Genomic DNA, 12,983 nt, shown 5'->3' with positions numbered 1-12,983 from the left:
GAATGTGTTAAGGGCTGCAAAGGTACGTTTTAGGTTGTCGACAAGGGTATATGCTTCCTTGGTTTTAACAACTACATCGTCAACATAAGCCTCGACGAGGTCGTCTTTTATCTCGTCTTTGAGGCAGGCCTGTATGGCGCGTTGGTAGGTAGCTCCAGCGTTCTTGAGCCCAAACGACATGGTCGTGTAGCAGTAGGCGTCGAAGGGCGTGATGAAGGATGTCTTGATCTGATCGTCCTTTTTGAGAGCGATCTGGTGATAACCAGAGTAGCAATCGAGAAAGGAAAGCAGCTCGCAACCGGCAGTTGAATCTATGACCTCGTCTATGCGAGGTGAGCCGAAGGAGTCTTTAGGGCAGTGTTTGTTGAGATCAGTGTAATCAACGCACATTCTCCATTCCTTATTCTTTTTACGTACAAGAACCGGGTTGGCTAACCACTCCGGATGATACACTTCTTTGATAAATCCGGCTGCTAAAAGCCATGTAACTTCTACCCTAATAGCCTCCTTTTTGTCGCGAGCGAACCGTCGTAGCTTCTGCTTGATGGGTTTGGCTTTGCCATCGACATTTAAGGAGTGATCGATCAAGTTCCGAGGTACACCGGGCATGTCAGCGGGTTTCCATGCGAACACACTCACATTGCTCATCAAGAACCTGACGAGCACGTCTTCCTATTTAGGATCCAGGTTGACCCCGGCGCATCCCACGTAGGGAATTTGCCTTCAAACTCACCTCCTCTATTTAACACATTTTATGCCAGATTGCTTGTTTTGAGTGCTTTTGCTGTTACCTAGAGTAGTTCGTAGGATATCTTATAAAATTTAGCTATATTATGTCGCAAAACTCCTTTGGATGATAAATAGATCGCTAGTTTAGCCATAGTTGGGTCACATCCACGTGCATACTGAGACACCATGATTTCCTACGTTACATATATATTACCACCACCATGGTTTTCTTGATGTTTCAGACAAAGAAATGCGCTAACTACAACCTCCTTTTTCACGTCTAAAACCTCAGGTGTACCTACACTTTCTATGTAAAAAAAAAAAAAAAAAAACTCAGCTATACTTGAGTACAGGGAGTACTTTTTATCCCAAATACTGAGATGATGCCGTTGCTCAAGCGTAAGTTGAAATGTAGTATCAAATCAAATACAATAAATATAAAAGTAAAACTACTTTGATGGGATGGGTGCACGACCTGGCATTTACTAAGTTAGTCTCCTTTTGTTTGAGAGAAAAAAAAAGGGAAAGAAAACCATTATGGATTCAAAAAAAAAGTTTTTAGAACAATTTATTTAATATTTAATTAAATTAAAAATAGATAGTGCATCTAGGGCCCAACCGGGTTCGAACCGGTGACCTATTGATCTGCAGTCAATTGCTCTACCACTGAGCTATGGACCCTTGGACGTATGCTCTAACTACAAAATGATATTAGTAGATACAGTGATTAGGCATCACCCATAACCCATTTTTTTTACTGTCAATGAGGGGGAAAGGCTCCCCACCTGTTTTTTCTTATCATTGATCTAGGCTCAAGGAGCCCATCTATTTGAAGAGTTACATCGTCATCATTTACAATTTACTGATTACATAAAGGTAACAAGAGTTGGCACCAAACATCAGCTACCTCCCTATCCTTCTTTGGTAATCGAGATCTCCAAAGCTTTGCATCACACATAACCCATAGCAGAAGCTATCTTGGTCTTCACACATATTACATACCCTCTTAGATTTGGGATCACAGATTCACATCTATGTTGTGCTGCTTGTTGTTGTAGTAGGAGCCCCAACGAGGTTGTTATGCCACCACTTGAGGCCGGAAACCCTCACTCTTGAATTCAAACACCAAGAAAAAAAGAAGTCGTTGCTGTAATGGTGAAGCTATGGTGGTCAGCCAGACAGTGGCTGGTTCGTGCTGACCAGACTGATCTTCCTAGACGAGACACAAGATAGAAAGCAAGAGCACACTAATCCATTTGCCCCGTACTCATACAAAGTCGCTAGTATGTGTATGTCTTTCGAAAAGACTTGCACAGTAGTTTTTTTTTCCCACAATTATTAAAAGAAACTTATGTTCCTTCTCAGTCAATGATGCCTCAATGGATCGACAGATTGACGCTGCTAGAAAGGATCCAAAAGTTTTATCAAAGTAAAAACTTGGAACAAGAAAATTTTGGCACTAGGAGTAGTGCGTTGCTGCAAAAATTCCCACCGCATAACATAATATAATCAAAATCAAAATCAAAATAACGAGGAATTTTGTCACTCATAAGTCATAACCCAGACTTGGTACTGTATGTATATAATCGCATTTTTATTCTCTCGGGTCACATCACGTGCTCCACGGTTCGGTCCGTTGAAAAATTGTGCCCGGACCGACCCGGTCTTTGACCACCGGCTCCCTGCACGGCTGACCGTGTCGCCCTCCCAGTCCTGACACCAGCGGGCCAGGTCTACCCCACCATGTCAGCGGCACGGACCGCGTACCGACGGAGGGTCCACCACCCGCTCCGTCGACAAGAGCAAGATACCAACGGGCCCACCCGTCAGCCGCGCGAGGGACGAGGCGGGGCGGCCGTTTCCTGGCCTTTTCCTTCCCTTGCCGTGGACGTATGCCGCGGTCGTCGCCGGGCGCCGGCCGCGGGAGGAGATCGGTTCCACGCGGACCTGGTCTGGTCTACTACTAATCTCTAAATCTCTATCTCTAGCACTAGCAGCGTATCATTTGGGGGGCGGCGATCGCTGTGCTATTGCGTGCTTGGAGCAGGTTTGGGGGTAGCCACACTACACTACTCGCCCCGATTTCCCTCCGGCTGCCGGCGTTCGTGTTGCAGGGATCGTTCGTGGAAGCGCGCGGCTCCCGGCTTTTGATCGGAGAGAGAGAGAGAGAGAGAGAGAGAGAGAGGGAGAGAGGGGGAGAGAGGGAGGGGGAGGAAGGGGATGGACGCGGGGGCGGCGGCGGCGCAGATGGAGAAGCACTCGTCGGCGGTGGCCTTCGTGGAGGGCGGCGTCCAGGACGCCTGCGACGACGCCTGCAGCATCTGCCTCGAGGCCTTCTCCGACAGCGACCCCTCCGCGGTACGTGCTGCACTGCTCCCGTACGTGCTGAGAGGATTCGTCACCTGCCTTGCGCGTCCGGGTTCTTGACTCTCTTCTTCTTGTCTGCGCTGCGCAGGTGACCAGCTGCAGGCACGAGTTCCACCTCCAGTGCATCCTCGAGTGGTGAGCACTCAGCTTTGCCTGTCTCTGATTGCTTTCCTGCTGTTTTCTCTGTGTTTGTTTTCATATCCGTGTGTTGCTATCATCAATTGATCATGTCAAGGACACTGCAATCCACTGCGCAGTTGTTCTATCGTGTTGCCGTGTACCCTCGCTCCTAATTTCGATCAGTGCTGAATGCGATGCGATGCGTTAATCTGAATCTCTGCCTGACACACTCTGAATGTGAATGTAATTTGGACGAGTTGCAAGCTCTGCTCTGAATCACTGTTTGCTTGTCTTAGTTTGTTGCCAGCATTGGTGTTACTGTGTATTGTACTAATTGCGTTACTCTTCGTGATCCTTGAGTGACACTACTTCTGAGCATTCTGATTGATCATTGATCATGCCTACAGGTGCCAGAGAAGCTCTCAGTGTCCCATGTGTTGGCAGGCAATCAGCATGAAGGACCCCATGAGGTACAGATTCTGCTATACCACCACCAATGCATGCGTCCACTGAATTTCGTTTAAAGGGTTGGTCTCACTCTCACACGCATTGCTTACCTCCTACTGCAGCCAAGAGCTCCTTGAGGCTGTTGAGGAAGAGCGGAACACGCAAGAAAATCACGCGCGAAACACAACCATTTTCCGTCATCCACTGCTCGGGGATTTCGAGGTGCTCACGTATATCTGACATTCACATTCAGAGTGTGCTTCCATTGATGGCATGCTTGTATGCTCAATTCCTGCACAGTTACTGATGCCACTGTATCTTCCATTCCAGGTACCGGTGGATGCAGATGATGCCGAGATTGAGGAGCGAATCCTACAGCACTTGGCTGCCGCTGCCGCCATTCGTAGGTCACACCGCCATGCTAGAAGAGAAGGCCGTCGCAGCAGATCGGCAGCTCATGGTCATGGCCACCCACAAATTCTGTTCTTTCCAACTGCTGCTGAGGCCACTCCTGGTGGTTCTCTGTCTTCACATCCACCGCAAGAAGGGGACCATGAACATGCTTCTGCTGTAGTTTCTTCTCGGCCACTGCCTACTGTGGACTCCGCAGAAGAAACAGCTGCAGACACATCTGTGAATTACAATGCCTCGGTTAATGGCCCTGTTGGGTCAAATGATAGGTATTTCCTGCAGAATAGTACTGTACTACTGTCTATATTTATCTGTTTGCTTGTCATTTACATGAGATTAACTAATTAACACTTGCTACTTGATGATCTGGATCAGTGTTTCTAGGAACCAGTCTTCGCCTGCCAACCAAGATGAAGCTGGACCATCTGATGCACAGTCATTCTCAGACACAATCAAATCTCGGCTGCAGTTGGTTTCTACAAAGTACATTTCTACATTTTTACTCCTGTGACTATAAGAATCAGATATGCTGAGAAATTCTAAAGCATCACTTAACTTACATAAGCATACGCTCTTCTCATTATCATCAACACTACCAGGTACAAGGATTCCATAACGAAAAGTACGCGCGGGTGGAAGGAAAGGTGGTTCGCACAGAACAGCACCATATCAAACCTTGGTTCAGAGATGAGGAGGGAGGTCAATGCTGGGATCGCTGCTGTGTCTCGCATGATTGAGAAACTAGAGACAGGGGATGGAAATGGAACAGGGATGTCGTCTGCTACTGCTTCTCCAGCCGATCTCCATCCTGGTTCAGATGCAGATAGTCAAGGAGCTGTCGTCCCCCCTACAGCTGCAACTGCTTTACATAACGCCTCGTCTTCATCAACAGCTTGAATGCCAAGATGAGGTCCTCAATGAGTTTACACTAGATATGGTTTAGAAGTGCGGTATGTGCTATGTATGCTTGTACTACAGAAGATGTACTTCACAGCGTGTCGCGTGTATAATTGGTTTGTCACTTGCTCATTAGTCAGCGAAGTAGATGTTACTACATGCCAAGTGTTCAGTGAATGTTTCAGAATAAAGTTGGATGTGCACAACCAAGAGAACATGGAAACGTTTTTATGGACCTATATATTCCTATCATATGTCAGGCATCGTATCGTGTACTGCATTAGTGTTTATGATGATAGAGTGGGAAAACAGCAATCGATACAGTACTCACATCTTAGCTGTCAATTATGCTAAGATGATGCTGCAGCACCTTCTGAAAATCCAATCACACAGACTTTGAACTTGATAAGCAGACGTCCTGATTCTCAGCTACCAGCTACTTGATCGTTTACACATTCGTCCTAGTTGTTGTATATTTTACTTTCTGATGATGAAAAGTTTGGTCATATATACCACTCGGATTTGAAGGAAATCTCAAATGAAGATCAAAGGCCAAGATCAGTGGCAATACAGTTAAGGACCTGTCCTGTAGGCACATGACCGTCAAGAGTCTTCATACGGAGGGGTGTGTGTGTGCGCGCGCGCTGACTGCTGAGTGGTGACGGGTGATCTGGACCCCCTGAACAGCGAAGCAGTTGAAGCTTGGTGCAGTCGTCAAGACAACACACGGATTCGTCAGCCATTGAAGAAGGTGGAGATCCCCATCATTAGGTTCCATCCGCTACCCTGCCATGCGCTAGCGTCGTAGCGACTAATAATGGAGATGCTTGGTCTGCTGTCGCGAGAGAAGAACGCCGGGAAATCCACAATGGGTTGATGAAATAGTGTTCCCTCAAGTAAACAAGAGGAGGTGGTTTTGGAGAAAGAACATATGACATGGTCTTAGTTTACATGAAAGACGGATGTGGTCAAGGAAGGGAAAGCAAAAGAAGAGTAGTAAGGAAAGTTAACCGTGGGTAGTCGGGAGGGATTGTAAAAACCTGAGCGGATGTCATGTCCCAAGCCCTGTGTCTAGCTTGACCGCACTACACATGCCAGGTTATTTCGCCGCGTGCCCTGCGGACGCCGTCTATGTCGGGCCCATTAGCACCCTGCTCTCGTGTGGCCGCGGCATCGTGCCGCACTCGCCGTCTTCGTGCACTGTGTGTTTCTCCTTTTCTCGGTATCCGGTCGGCTCTCGACCCCACGCTCTCGTCTTCGTACTAGACCCCCCCCCTTTTCCCCCTCCTTTTCTTCTTTTTGGGGGCACGACCACCCGCACGCCTTCCTCGTCGAGCGAATCCCTCCCCTCTTCCTTATCCTCCCTCCGCTCGCTCGCGCAGGAAGCACACCATGGCCGACTTTATTCCCACAGCGTGAACCGTCAGTGTACCCCATACACGCCGTCTCCACTTCCGGTGTGTTGAGCCCCATCTCCGTTCGCCGCTATAAGATGCCCTTGGTCCTTGCTCTTCTTCTCCATTCTCATCCCCTCAAATCCGACGCAGAGCTACGAGATCCAGTCGACATTGTGGAACTAGGTTCGTCAGTCTGAGGTGATGGTGTAATCTGAGAAGAAGAAGGATCTGGTTTTCGAAGAAGTTCAAGTCTATTGTTGGTTAGTTCGGTTTTAGGGTTCACGATGTTTGACTTCTCAGTCTCTTGTTTCTAGATCTGTTGGTCATACGCCATGTTTTGAATAATCATTATCTTGTTGTTTCTCCATTGCCCTCATCTATCTCGACTTCTAGATTAAGCCTCGGTTATATTAGGTTGCTCTTAATCATGTATCTCTAAATCCCTGTGTGGTTTAGCATTCGATGTCGGGTAATCTTTCGAGCAATTTCTGATCTACGAAATGTAATCGTGTTTTCCACTCTTCTGATTCTTTCTCCGAATCTCGGCACGAGATTCTTTTTAGGGGGATTGGTTGTAACACCTCTGGTGTTACAAATCCGCTAAGCACTGAGATTATGGCCTGAGAAATAGATCTATAAATACAGTGAGTTAGTTTAATCAAAGGCAATAATGAAAATTCTAATAAGAAAAATAGTTTTAATTGTTTGGCACGAAAAGCAATTTCTATAAACAAGAATAAAACATAACTTGTATTTAGTACTTAAATAAAAATTGAAGTACAAGTTTTGTAGATGAAAATGCAACATTAACGTTTGGAAAGCAAAGGTTGTTAATTAGTGTTCTTGAAAGCTCAAAAATCAAATTGGAAATTAAAAAAATAGTCCTTTTTGTTGAATCGGCAAAAATTTGAAGTTGTGTTGAAAGTACACTTTTTGGTGATTTATAAAATGCAACATAGTTAAATAACGCCCTGATGTTTTGGTTCTATTGTTTGGTATAAAGTGTGTGTTATGCCGTGAAATGGTTGTTGGTGAAGTTTGGTAAAGTTTTGACCGTTTAAAAATTCAACCAAAAGTGCTAGGGAGTGTTAGTTCTAACTGGAACTTTGAATTCCTTTTTAGTCTGAAAAGATGATAGACAATGCTACTTCAACATTTAAATATCCACAAAATTATCTAAACACCAACTCCATGTTTTTGCACCGTTAGTTGCGTCAAGTGAGCACTTGAGAACGGTGTAGGTCGAGGGGGCGATAAGTGTCATGGCACTCTCGTAGAAATTACCTAACTTTGTTAGAACGCGCTGCGGTCCGCGAATTGCTGTTCGGTTCACGAACCAGCGCCCAGCTAGACGAACTCACCTTGGCACGCATGTATCTTCCTCTTTGGTGGTCCTTTTGTTGTGTGGATTGCGCCGTTAGATAGCTGATAAGATCAACTGTAGAGTCGTGGAATTAGTTGAACCCCAATCGTGGTCGTTAGCAGTTTTTCGTTCGCTTTAAAACTTATGCGTAGTTGCTGTCGACCGTAATGTCATCTATGCGCGCGTGTAGGGAGGTGCTCTTGTCCGTTGCCGTTCGGTCACTGCAGCGCTCGCTCTCGGCCGTTCATTCCACCTACCCGAGCAACTGTTGCCGCGTACTGCGTTGCCCCTGCCGGCCACGCTGTGCTAGGCCACCCTACCCACGCCATGCTTGAGAAGTAGATGGTGAGCTCGCACACGTCTCCTCACTCTTCTTCTTGCGCCCATTCTTCCCTGCCTCCATCCGCTCTCTCTCTGCTCGTCGCCTACGCTGTAGGCCGTTGGAACCAAGCCGTTGCCGGGCGCACGCGTGCTGGGCCGCTGGTGCGCGTGGACAGCGCTGGCCCTCCCGAGCGCCTTCCCCGCCGCCTCTCAGCCTGCCCTGCTGGTGCCGCGGCCGCTCCCATCGCCAGCCACTGCGCGCGCGAGCGTGCCCGAGCCCGTGTTGCCCCGCGCTCCATCCTCCTCCTCGATTGCTCGCCACCGCAGAGCACCATGGCCACCGCCCCTACGAGTGGCCAGACCACTCTTAGTCATGTCCGACCGGGCTGCTACCGCACGCGCCTGCAGCCGAGACGGTCACAGTTCCACTCCATCGATGTCGCTCCCTATAGCTCCTTCCATGGCGACCTCCCCTGCTCCCAGCTCCTCTGTGTGTAGCATCGGCGCCCCTCCTCTTCCTCCCCGCGTCGCATGCCCTCGCACCGCCTGCCTGCCAGCCAGCCCGTAGCTACGCGCCATGCGACAGCTGCTGACCATGCCGCCTTCCCCGCCGTCGTCCGCGTGGAGGGCCACCCCTGCTGCTGATGCCCGCCGCGGGGCTCCGCCTCCATGTTGTTCGCTGCTGCCGCGTTGCGCCCCAACCGGCCGCCTGCGCTCGCGGCTAGACCGCCTCGGGCTGCCCTTGGCCATGCCACCAACGCCCACGGGAGCGGCAGCCACCCTCACTGCCCCTGTGCACCGCCTCCATCATCACTGGCCACCCACCGCACTGAATCGGCCGCCGACGGTTCCCCTGCCCATGCTCTGTTTGTGAGGAGGAAGAGAAGGACCGCGGGGTAAGGATAGAACTTTTCTAGGGTCCCTAGTGTGAATCTCTTGACTCAAGTAAATAGTGCTAAATAGGGTCTTTGAACTGCGAGTGGAAATAGTAAGAAGTGCAGGGGCCTCGGCACAAATTGGTGCCGCCACTGGGCTCCCCACCGTTGGGCGGCCTGCTCACGCTGGGCTACGGCCTGCCTACCCGCTTGGGCCGCCCGCGCCCGTTACCGCCACCGCTGGGCCACGCCTGGCTAGCAGGCCGTGCGCGCTTGCGGGCCGAGCCAAGCCGCTCAGGCCCTTTTTCTTTTTGTGTTTTTTTGTTAATTCAGAGCTCTTCAAAATTGAAAATAAAGTGTAGAAAAATCACAAAAATGCCAAATCAATTTGGTTAAGTTTCTAAAATCATGATCTATTTGATAGTGTATCTTGTTCACATAGGTTCTGTATGTTTTAGGGTTGCTCTAATTATTTTAACATGCTTAATATTGATAAGACATAAACTTGTAGGAATTTTAGTGATAAATCGGTGATAGTGTTAGCTCTAAAAATTTCGCAGTAGGTTAGAAGTGTTATCAGGTATTCTCGGTAAATTTTTTTGTAGCTGCAGAGTAATTAAATTGCTAAGATAGCAAATGAGCCCTAGTTTGAATATATAGTAAATCAAATAAATGAAATAAAGAAACACCTTGGAATTGTATAACTAAAACACTTGCTGGGAAATGACACCTTTCTTGATGATGTTGATACGTAGATTAGTACGTTAGTCATTAGAGCTAGCTTGTTAGTTCGTAGTATGTACTCTATTTTAAGAGTTGTTGCCTTGATTAATTAACTGTTGCATCATCTCTGCATCGCATTGCATACCATAATAGGGACATCGATGGATCGCGGAGTCATCGGGAGTTGCTGGTGAGATGGTACTTTTGGAGATCGTGTCGCAAAGATAGAATACTAACTTTTGGTTATATGTTACCCAGGCAAGCCCCGGTGCATAACCCCTATTATTCTGCACTTTAATTTATGCTTGTGCATTACGTTTAAAGAGTTGAATGAAACCCACTTATATATATATATATATATATATATATATATATATATATATATATATATATATATATATATATCCTATGAGTCTTACTAGTATGGTACAGGACTCCAGTAGAAGTCGAGTGATTGCCTGTCACTCACGAGAAATAGAAAATATATTATTGTTGTTACTATATTATTATCACCTAGAATATATATGAATATTAATTGGAGATCGGGCAGAATGGTACTTTGGATCTTGATGAGGACATCAACACCGATCATACATCCACGCCGTCCACGCCGACACCTGCTGGTCCTATTACTCGTGCTCGTGCTCGAAAAGTTAATCATCAAGTGAGTTCCTTCTTGAGCTCTTGTCCATCCTGTTTAGATCTTGGAGACACGTGCACTCTTGTTTTGATTAGGAATCAAGGAGAAGACCGAAAGGGAAAAGGACTCGCGTAGGCTGGATTCGGACTGCAGCACACCTCCAACTTGCGACGATCGCCACGGTTACATACGGAGTCGGATTGGGGTGATTCTAGACTTGTTGGAAAGCTAATAAAGTCTACTTTCATACGGATCTGACCTCGTACTCATACCTGCTCAGAAGCGGCATCAACAGTCCAAAAATCACCGAGAGGTCTATTCTGTCCAGGGTGCTGCGCCACCTTAAGTTAGCCCAATGGGCTTGTATCATTTAGAGTCCAGTAGGGACGCGTCCTAGGGTTGGAGCATGACCCAAACTCTCTTGTGGTCGTCCTCCACACGTCATATACCCCTTAGCCGCCACCAGGAACACTTGGGTTTTGTTTAGATCAAGTTTAGCCTTTGCTACTTGCTTGTAGGCACGCGTGCTGATCCAGTCGCCCGTCTCCTTGTCTTCGGAACCCCACTTATAATAAGATTCAGTTTGAGGCTTTCAATTTCATCTTGCAAATTCAGCGCTTGTTTCGTTGTTCTTGCTAGTTCTTCGATTGCTTGCAGGACGGGAGCCCTAGTGGCTGGTTGTTGCGCTCCACAAGATCGTGACGGCCTTTGGAGGTGGTGTATCGGTTGCTAAGGCGCAGTCTTGGAAGGCTGTAGTCGGGCCGTGAATGTCATCTCCATCCACCAAATCGAGTTGTCTCATGCCTCTCATCGAAAGATCATCCATAAACCCTAGCGGGTTCTTATCAATTGGTAATCAGAGCAAGGCTTATCGGTGAGAGACTTCCAATCCTTCACTATTTTATTTTTCCTATAGTCTAGAAAAGCCAAAAAAATAGTAGATTAGTTTCCTGCAATCCTATAGACCTTTGAGCCATGGCTAGTGCTACCTAGTTAGGGCTTGTTGAATATTCGGTTGCATCGGGTGTGTCGGATTGCTGGTCTTAGTTTATTTCCTTAGAGTTTCGAGTTCTTATCACTTTCCTATCACAACACGCGCTATCATATAGTCTCTCTGTTGGCCGAATCCAAGTAGGGTTTAAAGTTTGAATCGGACAAGGAATCGGTTGTTCCTCTCTGTTGGCCGAATCCAAGTAGGTTTTCAAGTTTGAGTCGGATCAAGGAATCGGTTATTCCTCGCTGTTGGCCAAGTCCGAGTAGAATTGGAAGTTCCAATCGGATGAGGAATCAGTTCACCCTGTGGTACAAATATCAAACTAACCACGCTACAAGTATTCATATCTTTTTTTTACCGGAATACCCCTGCCCTTTCGGAAAAAGTGTGTGTGCTGAGTTACTCTTTGGGAGTGTTCTTGTTCATATAATAAGTTTTGAGTGCCCCCTGAAAAAAAATATATTCAAAAAAAAGAAAGAAAAAAAAAGAGAAAGAAGCAAAAGAAAAGAAGAGAAAGGGGCTGATCTTAGAGATTTTTCGTTCACTTTGGGTGGTGTGTTGTGCTCTCCTTTGTGTCCAGGCTCGCGTCTCTAGCACAGTCTAGACTAGGACTAGCACAGTACCGCCGGTTGAACGATTATTCAGCTTGCTTTTTGTAACTAACGTGGTGCTAGTTCGTTCCTTGTTTCAGCCCACCTATAGCTCCATATATTCTACAGCTTGATAGGTCTCGTGCTGTGGCACCGATACACTTCATCCATTGCTGCAGACTTATTGGTAGACGACCCCTCCTGTCGAGCAAGGTAAGAACTGGTAAGAACTTGTGTAACAGGTGGAGAGTGAGCGACTTGCTGTAGCTACATCCTAGTAGTTGTAGGGCTTTTATTTCTTCACTTGTCTTCTTGTTGTCTTTGTCTTTGAACCATGCCAGGGTCCGACGAAGATAACCAAATTCCACATTCGCCTCGCACAAAGGGCATCATACAATATTTTGAAAGGAAAGTGAAGTTGCACATGGAGGGACTTGATAATGACTTGCAGGTGACAAATGACAAACTTGGGCAGTTGGAGGCTACGCAGATTGCCACAAACAACAAGCTTGCAGGTTTGGAGAAGTCCATTGCTAGTGTGGACAAAAGCCTTGCTACTCTGCTGAGGCGTTTTGATGACCTCCACAACAATGATAAAGACCAGCATAAAGAAGAAAAGAAGGAGGAAGATCGAGAGGATGGTAGTTATGATGAAGAATACACAGGTGATACTGAACATGATGATCGAGACACTCGTGATCGACGTCGCCTACATCACAACCGTAGAGGTATGGGTGGCCACCGCCGACGCGAGGTACACAATAATGATGATGCTTTCAGTAAGATTAAATTTAAAATACCTCCTTTTGATGGTCAATATGACCCTGATGCATACATTACTTGGGAGATTGCTGTTGATCAAAAGTTTGCATGCCATGAATTTCCTGAGAACACACGTGTTAGGGCTGCTACTAGTGAGTTCACAGATTTTGCTTCTGTTTGGTGGATCGAATATGGCAAGAAAAATCCTAATAACGTACCTAAAACTTGGGATGCGCTGAAACGAGCCATGAGAGCTAGATTTGTTCCATCTTACTATGCCCGTGATATGATAAATAAGTTGCAGCAATTGAGACAAGGTTCTAAAAGTGTAGAAGAATACTATCAGG

General features: G+C 46.9%; 1 protein-coding gene and 1 non-coding gene across 2 annotated transcripts; one reads left to right on the top strand and one right to left on the bottom strand.

Annotated features, from left to right (window-relative positions):
* Positions 1-1,338: 1,338 nt before the first annotated feature.
* TRNAC-GCA (transfer RNA cysteine (anticodon GCA)) lies at positions 1,339-1,410 on the bottom strand. Its single transcript has one exon. It is a non-coding gene; the product is annotated as a tRNA-Cys (tRNA).
* Positions 1,411-2,577: 1,167 nt separating this feature from the next.
* LOC136545232 (E3 ubiquitin-protein ligase RHF2A-like) lies at positions 2,578-5,427 on the top strand. The gene is made up of 7 exons (XM_066537279.1): positions 2,578-3,087; positions 3,185-3,231; positions 3,624-3,686; positions 3,786-3,885; positions 3,994-4,343; positions 4,450-4,557; positions 4,674-5,427. Exons 1-7 carry the CDS (start codon positions 2,950-2,952, stop codon positions 4,969-4,971), a joined length of 1,104 nt encoding a protein of 367 aa, XP_066393376.1. The 5' UTR covers positions 2,578-2,949; the 3' UTR covers positions 4,972-5,427.
* The last annotated feature ends 7,556 nt before the right edge of the window (positions 5,428-12,983 follow it).

Source organism: Miscanthus floridulus, chromosome 3 (assembly GCF_019320115.1).
Source record: "Miscanthus floridulus cultivar M001 chromosome 3, ASM1932011v1, whole genome shotgun sequence".
NCBI lineage: Eukaryota > Viridiplantae > Streptophyta > Magnoliopsida > Poales > Poaceae > Miscanthus > Miscanthus floridulus.
Note: the sequence above shows the minus strand (reverse complement) of the source record. Positions and strands in the feature narration are given on the sequence as shown.

What these genes read in the sequence shown, in the direction of transcription:
- LOC136545232 (XM_066537279.1), top strand. Translation starts at nt 2,950, where the DNA reads ATGGACGCGGGGGCGGCGGCGGCGCAGATGGAGAAGCACTCGTCGGCG. An exon ending in CTCCAGTGCATCCTCGAGTG is followed by an intron (nt 3,232 to 3,623) that starts GTGAGCACTCAG and finishes TCATGCCTACAG; the next exon opens with GTGCCAGAGAAGCTCTCAGT. An exon ending in CACTGCTCGGGGATTTCGAG is followed by an intron (nt 3,886 to 3,993) that starts GTGCTCACGTAT and finishes CTTCCATTCCAG; the next exon opens with GTACCGGTGGATGCAGATGA.